General features: G+C 56.8%; 1 protein-coding gene across 1 annotated transcript in view; it reads right to left on the reverse strand.

Annotated features, from left to right (window-relative positions):
- Nucleotides 1–18,663, reverse strand: part of CD81 (CD81 molecule) — a 38,419-nt gene that overhangs the window by 8,311 nt on the left and 11,445 nt on the right. The window contains exon 2 of the mRNA XM_020970716.2: nt 6,748–6,862. Coding sequence (XP_020826375.1) covers nt 6,748–6,862 — 115 coding nt within the window. The remainder of the gene's footprint in view (nt 1–6,747; nt 6,863–18,663) is intronic.

Genomic DNA, 18,663 nt, shown 5'->3' on the forward strand with positions numbered 1-18,663 from the left:
CACTGACCAGCGAGGCAATTGTACCGAATGTTACAAGTCCTTGGCAGAATGATGGGGGGGCACGGGCACAGCTGCCCTCCCCCAACTGGAGGAGTTCGGAGCTCTAACTACAAGAGCCACCGGGACAGAGCCCGAGGTCAGCCCAGAAGCTGCCAGGGGCCAGGCCGGGCGGGGCAGGAGGATGCCGACGGACCACCACCTTCAAGCACTGGGGCCAGGGACCATGGGGGGAGCTGCGAAGAGGCCAGGAAGCACTTCTGATACTCGCAGCTGTCTCAGGAGGTAGTGAGCTCCCCACTGTGGCATGGGGGAGTGTGTGCTGGGGGGGGAGGCAGAACGCCCCCCTCCCCCAACCTCCCTGGGGCATCCCCCCCTCCCTCTAGGGGCAGCTTAGATAGCACCTCTCCCAGGGACCTCGAGGCCCCAGGCTGGCTCCTGACTGCAGACCCCACCCCTGTAAGGAGCTGAGACCAATGAAGTCTCTGCTCCCCCTCCCCATCCACAAAGCCCTATCTGTGGGGAGAGAGCAGGACTAGTAAGGGGACTAGTGCAGGCTGGGAGGGGCATGGCCCACGGCAGCCTGACTTGCTTGCATCCCAGAGCCCCACTGAGGCAGACAAAGCAGCCCACCGGGTGCGCGGCAGGGCTCCATGCCAGGCACAATGTGGAGAGCCTGCTCTGGGCGGGTCTTAGCCATGATCTCAATCAGCCTCTCAGGCCCAGAGAGAAAGGTGAGGCATCTGCCCATGGTCATAGTTAGGACCTGAACCCAGGGCTCTCCTATGGCGCCATCTGCCAAACACTCATCTAAGGTAGAGCCAGAGTGAAGCAATGGGTGGACGGGTGGACCTGGGGGGAAGAAAGACCTGAGTTCCAATTCTGCCTCAGATACTTCCTGGCAAGTCACTTGTCTGCCTCAGTTTCCTCATCTGTAAAATGGGGATCCCAATAGCATCTACTTCCTGGGCTTGTTCAGAGGCTTAAACAAGGCCACACACACAAAGGGCTCTCTCTCTCTCCATGCCTGCCATTGTGAAGAGCCGAGGTGGCCTGGCTGTGGCCCTGCTCTCACTTCCCTGGCGCCTGGCTGAGGCCGCTTCGCACAGTGACCAGAATGGCCCGGTTCTCCTGCCCGGTCTGCAGCCGCGCTGAGCATTGGGATGGGGGGGGCGTTGGGTGGGAGCCCACCAGGACTGCCCACAGGTGGCAGGCACTGCCCAGCCTCTCCACCCCCATGCCTCTCTCTGGCTCGTGAGCCCCTGGGTTGCCATGACGATGCCCCAAAATCACAGCCCTGAACTCTCCCAAGGATGCCCAGACGCCTTCTGGACTGGGGGAAGGGGGAGGGAAAGAGTTCAGAGCGGGGTGAGGGGGGTGGCAGCTGTTTGTCAGGGAGCAGGCTGAGATGGGGGGTGCCTGACTTCTGGGGTGCTCTCGGGGTCAGTCTGCACTGCGGCAAGAGGAGCCCAGAAAAGCTGATGGCCCCAAGGCTTCCTGTTTCGAATGCAGCAGCTAAAAGGAGGAGCAGGAAGGAGGCCCCAGGGAGGGTCCCAGAGCTCACTGTGCCTCAGTCTCCTCTTTGTGCCCTAAGAAGGCTGAGGCTCTAAAGCCCCCAGCTCTGTCCACAGGAGGACGGTCCGGCGGCCCTGCAGAAAGAAGCAGGCCGCTCCATCTGCCCCGCCTGCCCTGCTTCTCTCGGACCCAGCTGCACAGCCTTAGCCAGGCCACGGTCTCCGGAAGGCTCCAGCTCAGACCCAGTAACAGACACAAGCCTGGTAGGAGTAACCATCCCTTAAGAGAGCCCTGGTCTTGACAGGCTGGAGGGGAGGGGACCCAATGGGGAAACTGAGTCTGGAAGAGCAAGGACAGCTGCTGAAGTGGCAGGGAGAAGTCAGTGAGGGAGAGGGGGTGCCGAGAGGAGGGCACAGCTTGAGCAAAGGCTCAGTGGTGGGAGAGCACAGGCCACCCTCAGGGCTCTTTTACTCTGCAGAATATGGAGGAGAATAACAGGGCCAGAAAGGTGGGGTGACCCCCGACTCTGAGGGTTAGGAAAAGGAGGTCAGGCAGCTCTGAAGAGTCCACAGCAGAGGAGGAACTGTGTATGAGGAAGGGAAGGGGGATGGAGCTGAGAGAGATGGAGAGAGAGAGAGAGACAGACAGACAGAAGGAGATGGAGACACAGAGACAGAGAGAGGCAGAGACAGACAGAGACAGAAAGAGATGGAGACAGAGACAGAGACAGAAAGGGATGGAGATACAGAGACAAGAGAGTCAGAGACAAGAAAGAGAGACAGAGAAATAGAGACAGAGACAGACAGACAGAGGGAGATTAATTGATCCAATGAAGCGCTAGGTTTGTAGTCAGGAAGACCTGAGTTTAAATCCTGTCTCATACTCACTGCATGACTTTGGCCTCACTTAACCTCTGCCTCAGTTTCCTCATCTGTAAAAAGAGGAGGCTGGACTCCATGGTCCTTAAAGGCCTCTCTAGGTCTAGCTCAGAATCCCAGGAGGAGCCGGGCAGAGGGGGAAGGCAGGGCCCATCACCATGGCATGCCCTAAGGGGCTGGGCTGAAGTCCCACCCCTCTCAGCCAGCACAATAAGCCCATTGTCCTGTCCCTGGGAACTCCTGCTTCAGGCACCAAGGCCTCCCCAGCTGCAGAGAAGCAGGGACACTTGGGCTCCCCATCCCCCCAAGCTGGCTGGCCTCACCTCCATGAGAGGGCCAAGGGCTCGCTCCCCGGCTCGGCCCCAACCGGCTGAGGCACCCTTAGACTAGCGGTAACCACCTCCCCCCTCCCCCACCCCACCCCTAAATGGGCCCCTTTAGACACACCACTGAGGGCCAATCTGCCCCCAGGGCCAGCCTGCCCGAGTCCATGGGATCACAGCAGCAAGGAGCAGGGTGTCCAATCGAGGCCCAGGGGCTTCAGGCACAGGCCCGTTGGAGGGGTCCCCCAGGTCACACAGTTGGCAAGGGTTGGGGCTTGGGGACGGGCACTGTGGCTCCCAGGCTTTGGGGCCCTCCCTCCCCCACGAAGGCCCCACAGCCATGATCTGGGTTCTGGCCCAGGTGGGCAAGCCCCTGGCCTCTGTGGCCTCTCTGGACAGCTCCAAGGTCCCCTCCCACACTGAGATTCTGTGACTCCAAGGCCACCTGCTGTGGATGCCACAAGGCCTGCCCAGGCCCACGGGCGGCTGTGGGACTCGGTCCTGGGGCTGGTGGAAGGAAGGCCGCAGCAGAAGGGTGCTGGAGGGGTTCTAACCACCACGGCCCCCAGTCCTGCGCTAGCAGCCCAGCCTGGAGCCCCATCTGGAGCCCAGTGCTGGCCTGCTTCTGAAGCCAGGCCCAGAGTCCAGGAGCAGCGACAGCGAGGGTGGCCAGGCCGTCACCTCGGCCCTGGTGACAAAGTCTGCTCCACTCTTGTCCCATCCCCCAGGTCTCCATGTCCAGCCCAGCCGTGGCTGACTCCCACCTACCACGGGCCTCCCTCCCACCACAAGGGCGGGCCACCAATCTCCACAGCCGCAGAAAAGCAGTCCCTCTGCCCGACTCCAAACCTTCCAGCTGGCCAGCCTCCCCCTCTGGCCTGCCTGTCACCTCATGCTGAGGCCCGGGAGCCTCAGACTTCACCAGACAAAACTGGAGACGCCCCTCCACTCTGGGGTCACCCCTGACCGTCTCCTAGAAGCCTGACTTATGATTGGGGGATGGGCCCTGCCAGCCTGGCACAGACACGCGCACACACCTCGCCTCCACTCTCTCTCCTGACCCCCTCCCTGAAGACCATTCACCCCATACTTAAGACAATAAAAGTCTCTGGGTCCTCCCATCTCCTCCGCCTTGGACAAGCTGTCTACACTCTGGTCTTCACCGGCTCTCTTCTAAACCCTAGCAGGAGCTGGGTTCAAGTCCATGTGTCCCAGATAACCCAGCCGCGTGACCCGCTCCTGCGTAGGCCGCCCTCTCGGGCTGGAGGCTGCAGGGCAGGGGCCGCAGCACGCTGGCAGCAGGAGGGGAGGGCGCGCTCTGCTGACATCCCAAACAGAGCTGGTCCAGGTTAATTGTCCCAGGGCCCGTGAGAAGGGGACCATAAAATGCCTGGTAAACAACCCAATGCCACCATTCTTGTGGCTGCTGTGACCAGCATCATCACAACTCACTGGGTGCCCTGGCAGAGTCCCTTCACCCCCTGGGCCCAGCCTTGGCACACCTGAGACCACAGATGGACACATGAGGGAAAGCCTCATCCCAGAGGCGGGCCGGGCGTAGTGGGCAGGCCTGCAACAGCTGCTGTCTACTGCCAAGGGAACAGGTGGGGGGCACTTGCCCTCTGTGGGGCCCCACAGGACTTCCCACCACCAGGCCAGGCTACCTCTGCCTGGCAATGGCCCCAGCCTCTGCTCAGATAGATGTATCAGGGAGCCCCCAGGGCCCCATGAAACCAAGAGCTCCCCCCTTCCCTTCTGCTCCAGCATGCCAGGGAGCGTCATGGGTCCAGGTAGACATGCCACCCCTGGGAACTCAAAGAACCGTGTCTGCACCATGCCCTTGTGTGCTGACGGCCTGGAAGGGAGGTGTGGTCACCAGCTAGGACTGAGGAGCCCAGGGAATCTCAGAGCCAGCCCTAAAGGGCCTCCCCTCCTGGTCCACTGGAGGTTCCTCGGAGCTGAGGGAAAGGAAGGAATCCTTCCTCCCTGAGATAACCCTGGTGGGGGCGGGGGAAGAGGGCCGTGGCCCTAGCAGGGTCTCTGAGAAGGAACTCTTCAGAGAGCAGGACTAGGGGTGAGGTCAGCCCACACACAAAGACTGGCAGCCTCCGAGGGGAGCCGGGGGGCCGTGCCAGCCAGGGGGCCCGTGCCAGCAAGGGGCTGAGAGGCCAGCGGGGGGCCATGATGCCAGCCCAGGCTCTTGCTGGCTTCCAGGGGAAAGGGGGGAGCAGGCCTCCCTGCACCTCGGCCTCTCGGCAGGCCGAGAATGCCTCATCCTGCCGGGGGTTGGTGGCCCCACCGCCTTCCTCCCCTCCCTGGGGCCCGGGGCTGGCCGCCTTCTGTGGTGGGTGGCTGGAGAGCTGGGTGGGCTGGGCTGGACCAGAGGCATCTGGCCAGAGCCAGCCCCTAACAGAACTCAGCGGGCCTCTCCTCTGGCGGCAGATGGACAGCAGCTGCCGTCTCCTTTACCACAACTAAATAAGGAGAAAAGAGACAGAGTCGAGGGGCTTGAGGACCCAGATGTCTCCTGTCATGGCCAAGGTGCCCAAGGGAGCCCACTGGCTGAGAGACCCTCAGCTGACCCCCTCGTCTGACGGACAGTGGGGGCTCAGGACAATGCAGATTTGCCTAAGGTCACACTGCTAACAAACATTAGGATCTGAACTCAGGTCCTCTGCCTCCCTATTCTAGGTACCCTGAAAGCAAAGGGCAGAGGTCATCAGGGAAGCCTCCCCACTGCCCACCCCTGGCCCTGGCAAGTAGCCTACTGGGGTTGAGTATCCTGGGGCCACAGGGGGGATGGGCTCCACCTCCCAGCAACTGCTGTCTTGGAGAAGCAGAGGCCAAATAAGGCTTTGAGAGAGGGAAGGCGATGGAGGGGATGGAGCAGCCCCGGCGCCCCTGGGGCTGTGGAGGATGTGACTCAGCCCTGGCCCCCCCCCCTCTGGGCTGCCTTCCTACTGGCCCGGCTCTTCCTTCAGCCGCCCCCTTCCCTCCCTCCAGGCAAGGTACAGTGAGGAAGCACCAGGCTTTCCCAGGGCTCCCTACCCTTCCCAAGGTCCAGAACCTAACCCAAAGGGCCCGACACACCCACATCCCTGCCATGGGGGCAAGGTGCCCCTCATCGCAGACATGCTCCCCTGCAAACAAGAAAGTAGAGAGCTAAAAACAGGGCTAGAGAGGGAGGCCAGAGGCCAGGTAGCTCTGGCCCAGGACCAGTGTCCCACTCAAGAGTACCCAGTGAAGGAGCCCCAAGCAGACTAAGGAATACTGCCCCTCAACCAGGGGTGATGGGTGGGGGTCCCCCTGCCAGCCCCAGGGGACGATGGGGGTGGGGGAGTGGCCCATCTAATGGCCTGGGCCAGAGCCAGGTGAAGCAGTACAACAGGCCTGAGGCTTCCCCTCTTCCTCTGGCCTCCAGGGCTCACTAGACTATCCCCTAGGCTTTTACTCAAGCACCCTCCCTGGGGCTGGGCTGCCCTGGGGCACCCCACTCCTTTGCTCCCTTCCCTTCCCCCCAGCCTATCTGAATCCTACGCCCCTTCCAAACTCAGCTCAGACCCCAGCTGTCCCAGAGGCCTCAGGGCCCTTCCAGAGGGCAGGCAAGTTTCTGCAGCCCCCCACCCCCATGGGGCACTTAATTAGTTCCTCCTCATCTTTCTCACCCCCCAGACTGGGAGGCCCCCCAGAGCAGGCAGGATCCAAGTATGCTCCTCCTGATTCCCTGAGGACACAACTGGGAACACCAGGGGTTGGGGGGCTCATCCAATGAACCCAACTGCAGATTGGAAAGACAGTTCCCTGCACGGCCAGAGGGGCTCCCACATCTGAGGGCCCTACCAGCTGTCCTATCAAGTCCAAATCCTCCATTACACAGATGGGAAAACTGAGGCCCACAGACGGAGACACTCAAAAGCGAGTCACTGGCAAACGGAGGACCAGACCTCAGGCCTCTGGACTTGTCTCCAGGGGCTGACCCCAACAAGAGAGGGACCAAGGTGGGCTCTCCCTCCCCCAGCCTGGGCCCCACTTACCCACATAGAAGGTGCTAGGAGCCGGCTTATCATCCAGATTCAGATGGAGGATGCTGGTGGTCTGCGAGTCATGGCGGAGCCAAAGGGCCACCCCCAAGATCACGCCTCCGGCCAGCTGTTGTAGGAGAGAAACCAGGTAAGCGACTGAGATAGAGTGGGGACCATCTTCCTGCCCGCTGAGGCCCTCTGAGCCCTCCAGCCCAAGGCTGTCCATTCCAAGGCCACTCTGCCAACTGCCCCTGTGTGGCTCCAGCCTGCGAGCTCCGGGGCTGGAGGGCGCTAGGCAGAAGCCAGCCCCGTGCCACCAAGGACGGGAGCCGGCCGTGACCGGTGATGAACTGAAGGTGCCTAGCCACAGCCAGGTTTAGGTCGTGACTCTCCAGGGCCCTGTTGCCCCACAGCCTTCAGAGCTGGGGGAGATGGCTCAGGTTCAGCAGAGGAAGGAGCCACACCAGCCACCTGCCCAACTCCAGGATTCTGGGTCCCACTCACAAGATGGCTGCGGTTTTCTCACCCTTACAGGACTGGGCCTGTGGTGCAGACATTGGCTTTGGAGGGCTGCCCAAGGAGGGAGCCTGCTGTCTGCGCCCTGTCAGAGGATGTGGCCATGGGGTTTCTGGGCTCCTTAAAACTTCCCTTCAAGAAAGATTCCCTGACATGCTCTCAATACGCTCCTCGGTACAGGGCGGGGTGACTGCCCCTGGCTCAGGCCCTGCAGGCTCAGGCCACACAGTGGACTCCACAAGCCACTGCACCTTGTCTACCCCAAAAGCTGCTCTCTTCCAAAGAGCACCAGGCACCTAGAACATTAGAGCCAAGAACGGCTTTCGGTTACAGACCATGGAAAGTAAGAGCTGGCAGAGTCTTAGAACACAGAAGGTGGAAGTCACCAGGAAGGCCCTTAGATAAAGAGCGTGCTGTGTCAGAGCTTGGGGAACCTAGACCATTACATGCAACCCTTTCCTTGAACAGAAGAGGAAAACTGAGGCCCAGGCGGGAGAAGGGACTTGACCAAGGTGACCCGGACCATCAGAAACAGATCTGGTACCAGAACCTGGCCCTCCTTAAGGACGCCAGCAAAAAGCTCCATTTGCTCCCACTTCTGGCTCCCCATTCCTTCTGGAGGCCCCCAGGGACGGGCAGCCTCAATCTTCTTCTGCTCCCCAGGCCCAGATGAGAGTCTATTCACTGCTGTGACTACATCACCAAGACAGCCCCGAGGGGCTGCGAATATGCGCACCCACACAGCCACCCACACCCCCACACTTAACCCTAAAAACAGGGCTAGGAAAGGAGGCCAGAGGCCGGGCATCTCTGGCCCAGGACCAGTGTCCCACCCAAGAGTAGTCGAGTGAAGGAGCCCCAAGCACGCGAAGGGGCTTTCTCTCTCTCTTTCTGTCTCTCTCTCACACACACACACACACACATTCTCTCACACACACACTCACTCTCTTACACACACACTCACTCTCACACACACACACTTGCATCTGACAGACACACTGGAGGCCAGGTGCTGTGAGTTCCCCTCTTCTCCCGAGACCCCACATCGCCCGGATGCCTCCAGCCCTCTCTCCTCCCCCACCTGTTGGACACGATAAGGTGGCCTTACTTTACTCCTGACCAAGGCCTGCTGAAGTCCTGTCTCCCCCAGCAGATTGCTCCCTCTGTCATCCCCACTCTTATTTATCTTCCAGCTCTCCCTTTCCACTGGTTCCTTCTCTTCTGCCTGCAAACCCATCCCCCAAAACCCCGCCTTGACTCCCATCCCCCCTCACCATGCCCCTAGCTCTCTTGCCCTTTGCAGCTAGCTAAGTCCTTGAGGGGCTGCCTACAACAGGGGCTCTTCTTTTTATTTTTTTAAATAATCAATTAATATTTACTGAGAATATATTATGAGTATTACACTATGCTAGGCGCCTAGTGGAACACAAAAATGTTTACTATACAGTCCCTGCCCACAAGCAATTTATAATCCAGCTGGGGATATCAACTAGAAAAAATAAGTAAACTAAACCAATAAGCAAATGATGAATGACAAATTAGTGATATATATAACATGGGCTTTAAGAGGTAATCTAGAAATAACTTATAGCTGAGGTGGTAGTGTTCTTCATAGAAAAAATGACATATAAGCTGACCATGAGGGATGGTAAAGTTTTAATTGAGGGAGGAAAAAATGAGTAGTTTCTGAGAAAAGAAACTAATAATAAGGAAAGAACACAGAGAAACAGCATGAATGAAGGCATGGAGGTGAGAAAACAAAAGAAATGATTGAAGGACATTGAGTAAGCCAGTTTGAAGCAATAGTAGATACAGCTGGAATAGCAGAGTAGTGGAATCCCTTACAGTTCTACTAATACTAATATACAATCATCTAATCTTCTAATTTAAGAGATGAGGAAACTTAAAACCCAGAAATGTGACTCAGTTGCTCAAAAATGAAGGCCAGATTATAGAGAGCCTTTAATGCCAAGCAAAGGAATTTGGACTTCATCCTTTATATAACAGAATACCATTGAAGGTTTTTAACTGGGGGGTTGGTGTGAAAGCAGTACATAGAATGGAATTGAGCACTCAACCTTAAGTCAGAAGACACAGATTCAAGCAGAAGCTCAGATATCCATTAGCCAAAGACATCGTGGTTTAGTAAAAGAGTATGAATTTGGAATCATAGGCCCTGGATTTGAATCCTGATTCTTCTGATTGCTACCCCTGTCATTTTCTTTTTTTTTTCCTAACTGGAATTTGTTTTTATTTTTACTATTTTAAAAAGCATGTGTTTCAGTAGACTAAAACATTGATTTAAGTGCCATTCCTTTGTTGTTGTTGTTTTATTTTATTTTTTCATGTAAATTTATTTATTTTTAGTTTGCAACATTCAGTTCCACAAGTTTTTGAGTTCCAAAGTTTCACCCCATCTCCCCCCTCCCCCACCCCAAGATGGCAGGCGTTCTGAATATCCCTTCCCCTAGTCTGTCCTCTCTTCTATCTCTCCCCCCTTCTCTTCTCCCCTTCCCCTTCTATTTTCCTGTAGGGCAGGATAGACTTCTGTACCCCATTTCCTGTATTTCTTATTTCCCGATAGCATGTGAAAACATTTTTTTTAAACATATTTTTTTCAAAACTTTAGGTTTCAAATTTTCTCTCTTCCTCCCTCCCCACCCACCCTCATTGAAAAGGCAAGCAACTCAATATAGGTTATGCAAAACACGTCCCTAGTAGACATGTTGTGAAAAACTAACTCTGTTTCCCTTAATCCTATGCTGCCCTCCCATTCATTCTATTCTTTCTTTTGACCTGGTCCAACAGGGGCTCTTCTTAACTGTTCCTACCTGCTTCTGACCTCATCATTCCACTGACCCTTCTCTCCACTTAGTGACCACACCCCATGGCCTTTTCTCACTCCTAGTTCTCCTTGGCCTCTCTGCCGCCTCCCCGCTGCTGGTCACTCTCTCCTCTAGGTTTTCAAACCTCTCTCCTGGCTCTCCTCCACCCTCTCTGACCACTCCTTCTCTGTCTCCTTAGCTGGATTCTTCTCCAGGTCACTCGGTCTAACCGTAGGTGTCCCTCAGGGTTGTGTCCTGGGCCCTCTTTCTCCCTCTGACCTACTTCACTGGGTGGTCTCATCGGCTCCAGTACCATCTTTACGCTCATGATTCCCAAATCTCCCTTTCCTGTCCCAGTCTCTCTGCTGACCTCCCATCTCTCATCTCCAGCTTCCTTTCAGACATCTTGAACAGGACATCCAGTCAACATCTTAAGACTCATTCTGTCCAAAGCCAAACTCATGGGCTTTCCTCCTAAATTCTCCCCTCTCTTACCATCCCTATTACTGCAGAGGGCAACCCCATCCTCCCAGGCCCTCAGGCTCCCAACCTGGGAGTCGTCCTGGGCTCCTCACTCTCTCTCCCCCTCAGATCCAATATGGTGCTAAGGCCTGTGGCTTTCCCCTCTGCACCAGCTCTCACATGCACTGCCTTCCCTACTGTAACCCCGCTTCCACACTGGTCCACACCCTCCTCTCCTCAGGCATGGACCACCTCAGTAGCCACTGAGACATCTGCCAGCTTCAGTTCTCTGCCCCTGCAGTCTGTCCTCCATTCAGCCTCCAAAGCCCAGGTCTGACCATCTCACTCCCCTCCTCCACAGTGGCTCCCCATCTCCTCCAGGAGCAAAAACAGACTACTCTGCTGGGCCTCAGCACTTTCCCATCTTCTCACCCCTCACTCCTCAGCGCATACCCTTGGGTCCAGGACCTCCGGCCTCTGATCTTCCAAGAACAAGATCCTCTGTCCCTCAGTTCTGGGCATTCTCCCTGGCCACCTGGGCCAGAGGGCTCCCCCTCCTCCTCTTTGACACTGACCTCCCCAGCTTCCTTCAAGTCTCAGCCACAGTCCCCACATTCTTCAGGAAGCCTGGGCCGAGCCTTCCCCGCCTCTCCATTCCTGTACTCCCCTCTTGATCATTTCTTACTTGTCTTGTAAATAACTTGTTTGCACATACCTGTCTACACATTGTTTCCATCACTGGACTGTGAGCTCCTTGAGGGCAGGGCCCGGCTTTTGTCTCTTTGCAGCCCTAGCACTTAGCATAGAGCCCGGCGCGTAGCAGGCGCTTCATAGATATTGATTACCTGACCAACACATACACATGCACTCATGCCCACGGGCATACCCTCAGCAGGGCACAATTTCCCCTCAAGGACAGAGTTCTGTGAGGACAGCTCTTCCACCTGTTTGCATGTCAGAGAGAAGTGGCAGGAAAGGCCTGCTGAGCACAGGTGACGGGAGAGCATGGACCAGATGGAGTAGAGGTCCGGTCAGCCTGGGCCACAGTCCAGGGCCCAGAGACTCCAGGCACCAAGAAGAGTCACTGGGACACGCTCACAGCTCTCCTGGAGGGAGATGAAGGCGGATGGATGGACAAAACTACACCACCCCCACCCCCCAGCAAGTGTCTGCCAGCACCTCCTTGGGCCTGGCTTTGTGCCGGGCGCTAAGAGCCATTCAGAAGAATATGGTGCCCAGCCCACTGCCCAACCTGACCGTCTGCCTTCATGGTACCTCTCTTATAGGTCTCCTTTTTTCTACATAGGCACTCGTCTAGTCAAGAATCCTCATTTTACAGATGAGGAAACTAAGGCCCAAAGGGTAAGCGACTTGTCCAAGGTCACAAAGCCAGTATCTGGCTGTGTCTGGACTTAAGATCGGGTCTGTGTGACTTGAGGCCCATGCCAAGTATCTGCTATACCACACAGCCCCTCCCAGAGCCACGCCTAGTTCGGGCCCTGACCCGGGACATCTGGAGCACGGTGGGAGCCTCGTACCTGGTCCCTCTGCCTCCACAGCAGGCCAGACCTTGTCAGCCCTCCCCCAGGATGTCCTGTGGCTCTCTGTTGCCTCTAGATGAAATGGCAGGTCCTCTATTGGCCCGTGGAGCCCTTTGCCCTCGGGCAACGGCTCTTTCCAGTCTTCTGCCCACCCCTCTCTTCCAGACAAACCAGCCCCCTTGCTACTCCCAGAGCAGAGCACTCTACATTCTCTCTGATCTGAGATAAGACAGTGTTGGGTGAAGTGCTCCAAGGTGGACTGGAGAGGTCGGGGGCTGGGTGAGGTTGGGGGCTGGGTGGACTGGAGAGGTCGGGGGCTGGGTGGACTGGAGAGGGCAGGGGCTAGATCCTGAAGGCTCTTGAGCTAGGTCTTGAAGGGCATTTCAGACAAGGGGATGGACAGACATTCTGACTAGAGGAGAGATCGAGTACCTACTGTGTGCTACTCTGACTCTGGCCCTCACAGAGCCTCCAGTCTAGTGGGGGACAGGCGGAATCTTGGAGTTGGAAGAGCCTTCAGAGGCTGCCAGTCTAGCCTATCCATGTCTGCGCAGGAATTGCAGCCACAGTCCTGCCAGTGGGCATCCAGCCTTGGCTGAAGACCTCCAGGGAGGGAGTCTCCTCCCCAGAGAAGTCCCTTGGGGGAACCAGTGGCCCAAGGCAGATGCCTCTCACATGCAAGAGTGCTTTGGGGAATCCTCTACATCCCAGCGGGTCATGAGGCAGAGAGCCCTCCCTTCTGCTCCAGCACCTGAATGGGCGACTGCCACCGTTCAGCTCATTAACCTGCTTGGTGCCGACCGTGGGCGGTAGTGTGAGTCGCTGCTCTACGCCTCATTTTCCACCATGCTGCCGTCCGGGTTTCCCCTGGGCCGTGCGTGTGTCACCTTCCGGTCTGCTAGGCTCATTTGCTCTGAGCTGTGCTTAGCGGGTCCTTTCCAAGGCCGTATTTTCTGCTTTTTACTCAGTATGCGAGCATGCTGGCCATGCAGTTAGAACCACGTAATCTAATTTGAGTTCCAGCGATGCTGAAGCTGGTGCTTTTACCGTTCCCTAGGTCCTGGGGACCGGCCACTTGTTCGTGTGGGGCTCTAGGGAGGTAGCCCTTACATGAGACTGGGCCTGGCTTTTGCCTTTTTTTGTATCCCCAGGGCTTAGCACAGTGCCTGGCACACAGCAGGTGCTTAATCAATGTTTAGTGACTGACCAGATTGTTTTTTTATTTTTGCCTCCTTCCATATTAATTTTGTTATTATTTTGTCATATTCCATAAGGTGTCAATTTGATCATTTGATTGGGTAATATTTTTATCAGAGTGGCAGTCTGGCCATCACCGATGATGGTCTCTTCACTCATTCAGTTCTTCCTTTACTGTGCCTCTGCTCTCCGTAAAGGCATATTTGGTCAGGCCTCCCCAATGCCTCTCTACTCTGGGTATCTATTATTCCAGGGTCCTGAGGCCTAGCTCCCCAAGAGAACAGACATTTTAGTGGCCCCATCCTTCCAGACCGGCCATTCTCTGCTTGGGATGGAGAGAGCTGGAGCCCAGCTCTCTCTGCAGAAAGATTAGGGAGCTAAGTGTCAGAGAGTCATTGTCTTCTGTTGTTACTTTAAATGGAACTCTCCCTCTCTTCCCTGCCCCCTCTCCCTCCACCTCTCTCTCTCTGTCTCTCTCTCTCTCTCTCTCTCTCCTCTCTCCCCTTTCTTCTATTTGAAAAATGCCCTCCTTCAGATATTTAAAGGGCAACCCCTCTCCCCACCCAGCCTCAACATCCTAGTTGTCCCTAGCTCCACCGGGTCTCCGGTCCTCTCTCACCTGCCCAGGCAGCTAAGGCAGAAGCACTGATCCGACCCAGGTCCAGGAGGGCACCCCACCCCCACCCCACTGCTTTCCTCCCGGATGGCCCCAGCAATGGCAGCACCTGGAGCGGAATAGACAGGAGGCTTTCTTGGGTGCACTGACCTCCCTTTGGGAATCTTCTCCCCACCTTCTGTGTTGAGCCTTTGTCTGGGGACAAGTCCCAGTCCGCATTCTCTCTCTGAGAATCTAAGCCTCTGGTTCTGTCCAAGCAGAGCAGAGCAGAGCCGGCCCCAGGAGGGGCCCAGGGAGGGGACGTCCAAGGTTCTCCAGTTATCCAGCCCACATGTGAAGAGGAACACTTGAACACCTCCCCTCCCCTCCCCCACAAGTGGGCACGTGGCCTCCCCTCTCCTCATGGAGCCAAGACCCCGCCAGTACTTAGATCCGCTCGTTCTGAGCCCCAGTGTTTCCTAAATCCCAGTCCCTCATTTTCCAGAGAAGAAAACCGAAGGCCGAAGGCTCCCTGACACATCCCACACACACACAGTGGGGGAGAGGCCAAGGCGTCCACTCCAAAGCAAGGCCCTTGTGTCACTCCCTGAAAGACGGACCCTGGGTCTGGCCTCCAGGAAAGCAGCTTCATTTCCCCAGGAGCTTTGAGGTTTGTCATGTGATTTCTTCACAAGGTCACAGCAAGCTTCTTACTGCAAGGAAACTGAGGCTCTGAGACAGTCTGTGACATGCCTGGGATCACACCAGCAGGCTCTGGGGTTGTTTCCAGGCAGGTTCTGGCCAAAGAAAGGCAACAGGTGGGAAGACAGAGGTGGAAAACGGAGCCTCTTCAGCAGAGGCAGCAAAGTGAGGAAACTGAGGCAGAACAAACCACTTCAGGGACGAGCTAGTCCCAGCCCAGCCCAAGGGCCAAGCGCAGAGGATGGACTCAGGTCATCCTGCTGGGACACGGGGCCCAAGGGCCGGCCTGCTGCCACCCTGCCCAGGAGACCAAACAATCGCCTTTACTTCAGAGGAGCCGAATGGCCCCTCAGTGCAGGAAGTCAGGGGGGCTGAGCTCTGGAACTCTGGCTAAGGGCTGGGGGCTGGGGCACAGACTGTTAGAAGTGGGAGGGGTAGGGACTGAATCTCTCATTTTCCAAATGGGAAAACTGAGTGCCACCCAGAAGAAGAGGTCTTGTCACAAGGTCTGTGGGCACAGAGTCGAGCCAGAACCCGAGGCTCCCGATCCTCAGGCTGCAGCACCAGGAAGGCGAGCTGGAGGGGAGGGTGTATGACTACGGAGCCAGGGAAGAGCCGGGAACCGCTTGATCTCCCAGAACCTCAGTTTCCTCATCCTTAAAATGGGCGCCATTCCTGCAGCCACCCCCCAACAACTGCCATGAGGCTTATGTGGCAACAGATGCCACCATCTGGCACCAACGGCATCCTACCCCGGATGAGGAACTTCCGTTGGCTAGGCAGCGCTGACGGTGCCTCTGTCGAAAGCAGAGGAACTAACGACTTTTTTATGCACCCTTGTGATAATTTCATTCTTTGAAAGGCAGAGGAGCTGACAAGGGCGAAGAAGCCAGTGCTGGGCCAGATTCTCACTAACAGAGAGGACCTGGCTGCTGGGAACTGGTGAGGGGAAGTGACTGCTTCCTCTCAGAGCATGTGATGGACAAGGAGAGGAAATCTGGGTCTGTCTGGCAAACACCCGAGATTCAGGGAGGGCAGCTGTGTTTCAAAGGGTTCAGAGGAAGAAGAGCTAGGTCCCACAGAGCCGCACTCTTTATTCCATAGCAAGGGCTGGCAAACTGGACTGCCCGGGAGCTAAGAATAGTCTGCACATTTTCAAATACAAGAAAATGTTATTTAAAAATGTAAGAACCACTCTTAGCTGCCCCCACCCTGCCCTGCAAACAACAAGGACAGCAGATTGGGCCCATGGAGCATCGTTTGCCAACCCCTGTTCTATACGGCAGTCAGACTGTGTGGAGGGATGGGAAAATTCTCGAGGCACAAACAGAGATATTTGCAAAGAGGAGGAAAACCAGGAACTGTCTGAATGTGGCTGCCCAGGGAGCTCCCCGACCAGCCTGTAAAAGATTGGGACAAGATGGAAGCTAGGGCCAGGAGCAGAGGATGAATGTCCGCGGGTGGAGAGGCCTGGAACCCACAGAAGCAGGCGCACTGTGGCTCAGGAAGATGAGAGAAGCCTGGGCAGGGTGGGCCAGCTGGGGATCAGCAAGCTGTAGTGAGAGATGGGAAGCTGGGGCCACACCACCTGCCAGCACAGAGCCTGGTCAGCATTGTTCTTTGATTTTCTCTGAGTTCTAAAGAATGAACGAAAGTGACAGGGAGTTGATTCCCCAAGGGCAGCTTAAATAAGACAGCCCCTAGCGGCTCTCAGACAACCTCCCTGGGCCTGAAAGAATGGGCAGGTGTGACTGCTGAGCCCTTGGAGAGACATCTGAGAATGGGAGTGCTCCCACAAGGCTTGTCCTGACATTCCGAAAAGGGAAGAGGCCAAGAGAAGGCAGAGCCCGCCCTCCCGGCTCCATCAACGGCTAGGCCACCAGCCTCGTGCTTCTTCTGGGAGGGTCACTCGGCCAATGGATGAGGACAAGGCTGTGGACAAAGGGCCGAGAAAAAGGATCTCTTCTGGCAAATGCAAGGAGGGAAGGGCCTGACCACAGCCTCCATCAGTGCAGCTAGGTGGCTTTGGACAATGGTTCGACGTCCCCTGGCTGAGGCCTCCGCGGATGGGTCCCGGGGGGGGGGGGGGCGGATGCCTCCCAAATCCTAGAATGATGAGGTCGACTCCTCTGAGCCTAAATCAGAGGTGGTTTGGGCAGGAGATGTCAGGCTGGGGTGTCCAGAAGGGGACATCCAGGCGATGCAAAGGCCTTGACTGAACACATGACGTACATTGCAGATGCTTCCCCTGGAGAAGGGATATGATGCTTGCGCCCCAGTGTCGGAAGGGCCATCCTGTGGAAGAGGGATGGAGTAGCTTAGCTCTGCTCGGCCCCAGCAGGCTGATCCAGAAGCAATGAGGCAAGGCCCAAGAAGGCAGACTGAGGCTTCACCGACCAAGGCCCAGGGCTTTCCAAAGGCAGCATGAGCCCCCCCCCGGGAGGCAGAGTTTCCTCGGCTTCGCCTCACCAGAAGTCTCCAGGCAGAGGCTGGGAGCCCACTTGGGGGACATGAAGCTTTGGTTGCAGGGTACAAGATGGTCACTTGGTAGGTAAAGCCTACCGAGTTACTCTGAAGTGAGGCAATGAGCCCGAACAGAGAAAGCAAACCAGACCCACCAAGGAGACTTGTCACTTGACCTTGTCAGCACAGAAGAGGGTCTGGAGGGAAGGGGGGAAAGGGGCCACTCTGGGCAGGGCGTGGGCAGCTAGGGGCCCACTGGAGCCACAAGGCTGGTTGGGGGATCAGGGTTCCTGAGCCCCAGAACTTCTTGCCCCCCCCGCCCCCTCCCAACTCCCCAGGGGCCACGATGAAGACTGAAGGTTAAGAATGATTCCCAAGGGCAGCTAGGTGGTGCAGTGGATAGAGTCAGGAGGACCTGAGTTCAAATCTGGCCTCAGATACATAACACTTACTAGCTGTGTGACCCTGGGCAAGTCACTTAACCCCAACTGCCTCACCAAAAAAAAGGAATGATGCCCAAGCCCAGCTAAGTCTTCCATGCCAGTGGGGCCGGGATTTTACACAAATTAGACCTGGGAGTGAGGAATTTTGAAGCCCAAACACCTGGCCTGAGAACATACAACCAGTCTGCTCCCCAGGGTCCCCTCCCTCCTAAGGATGGACCCAGGAGGATGAGTGGAGAAGGGCCTGGGTTGGTGAGGAGGGCAGAGGATGGCTCTTTGGCTAGTGAACGAGGGAAAGCCCAGGGGGCACCTCCGGGTGGCTGGACCCTGAGCTCCTAGCCTGGCTTCTACCCAGAAGCCCTCCGGAGAGGGCCAGGGCACAGGGGTGGGCGGGACGGGGCAGCCTCTTTCGAATGACAAGACGACCATGAGGACCTGGGGTCCCTGCCAGATGCCACCCTTGTCCTCCCCTCCCAACGTTCCAGGCTGTCCTCTCCAAGTGCCATGGAGGTCATTGCTACTGTCAGTCGCAAGAGAGGGGGGAGAATCCTGTCCCCTCCCCAGAGCAGAAATCAGCTAGCCTCAGGATCACAGCAGGTCAACTACAAAGGACGTGAGGGTTATGTGGCAATGGAGGATCAGAGGGGAAAGGTCACAGGCAGGTCACAGAGGCAGAGGCCTGCTGACCCACCTCTGGGTCCTCTTCCTGCCTCCCAAATGTTTCCAAATGGTCACCCAACATGGGACTGTAGATACACCAGGGAGTCAGAGCTGGCTGAGACCCCAAAGCACAGAAGCGCTTCTGGCCTCCCGGGGGTCACTGGGGCTTGGCCAGATGAGCCCCGTGACTAGAGCAAGGCCCTATCCTTCTCAGCTAAGACTGGTGCCCAAGAGAGAGAGACGACTAACCCCTGACAGGACCCAACGCCATTCCCCGACACAGAGGAGGTCAGGTGCCCATGTTAATGTGAAAGAAATGGGAGTGAGGATTCACCTCGCATCCGGCAGACTGGCAGCAGGAAGAGGCATGGTCCCAGCACGGGGGCAGCCAGAGAAGATGCCTGGGGCAGGAGAGATAATGAAGCTCTCTCTACCGCTGTGTGTTCTGATGAGTGGGAGGCAAACCTGACCCTGGGCCTGGAAAGAGCCAGCCCACACGTCTTGCGCTGAGAGTACAGGCTCAG

This window comes from Phascolarctos cinereus, unplaced genomic scaffold (genome assembly GCF_003287225.1).
Source record: "Phascolarctos cinereus isolate Bilbo 61053 unplaced genomic scaffold, phaCin_HiC Scaffold_9;HRSCAF=440, whole genome shotgun sequence".
Taxonomy (NCBI): Eukaryota; Metazoa; Chordata; class Mammalia; order Diprotodontia; family Phascolarctidae; genus Phascolarctos; species Phascolarctos cinereus.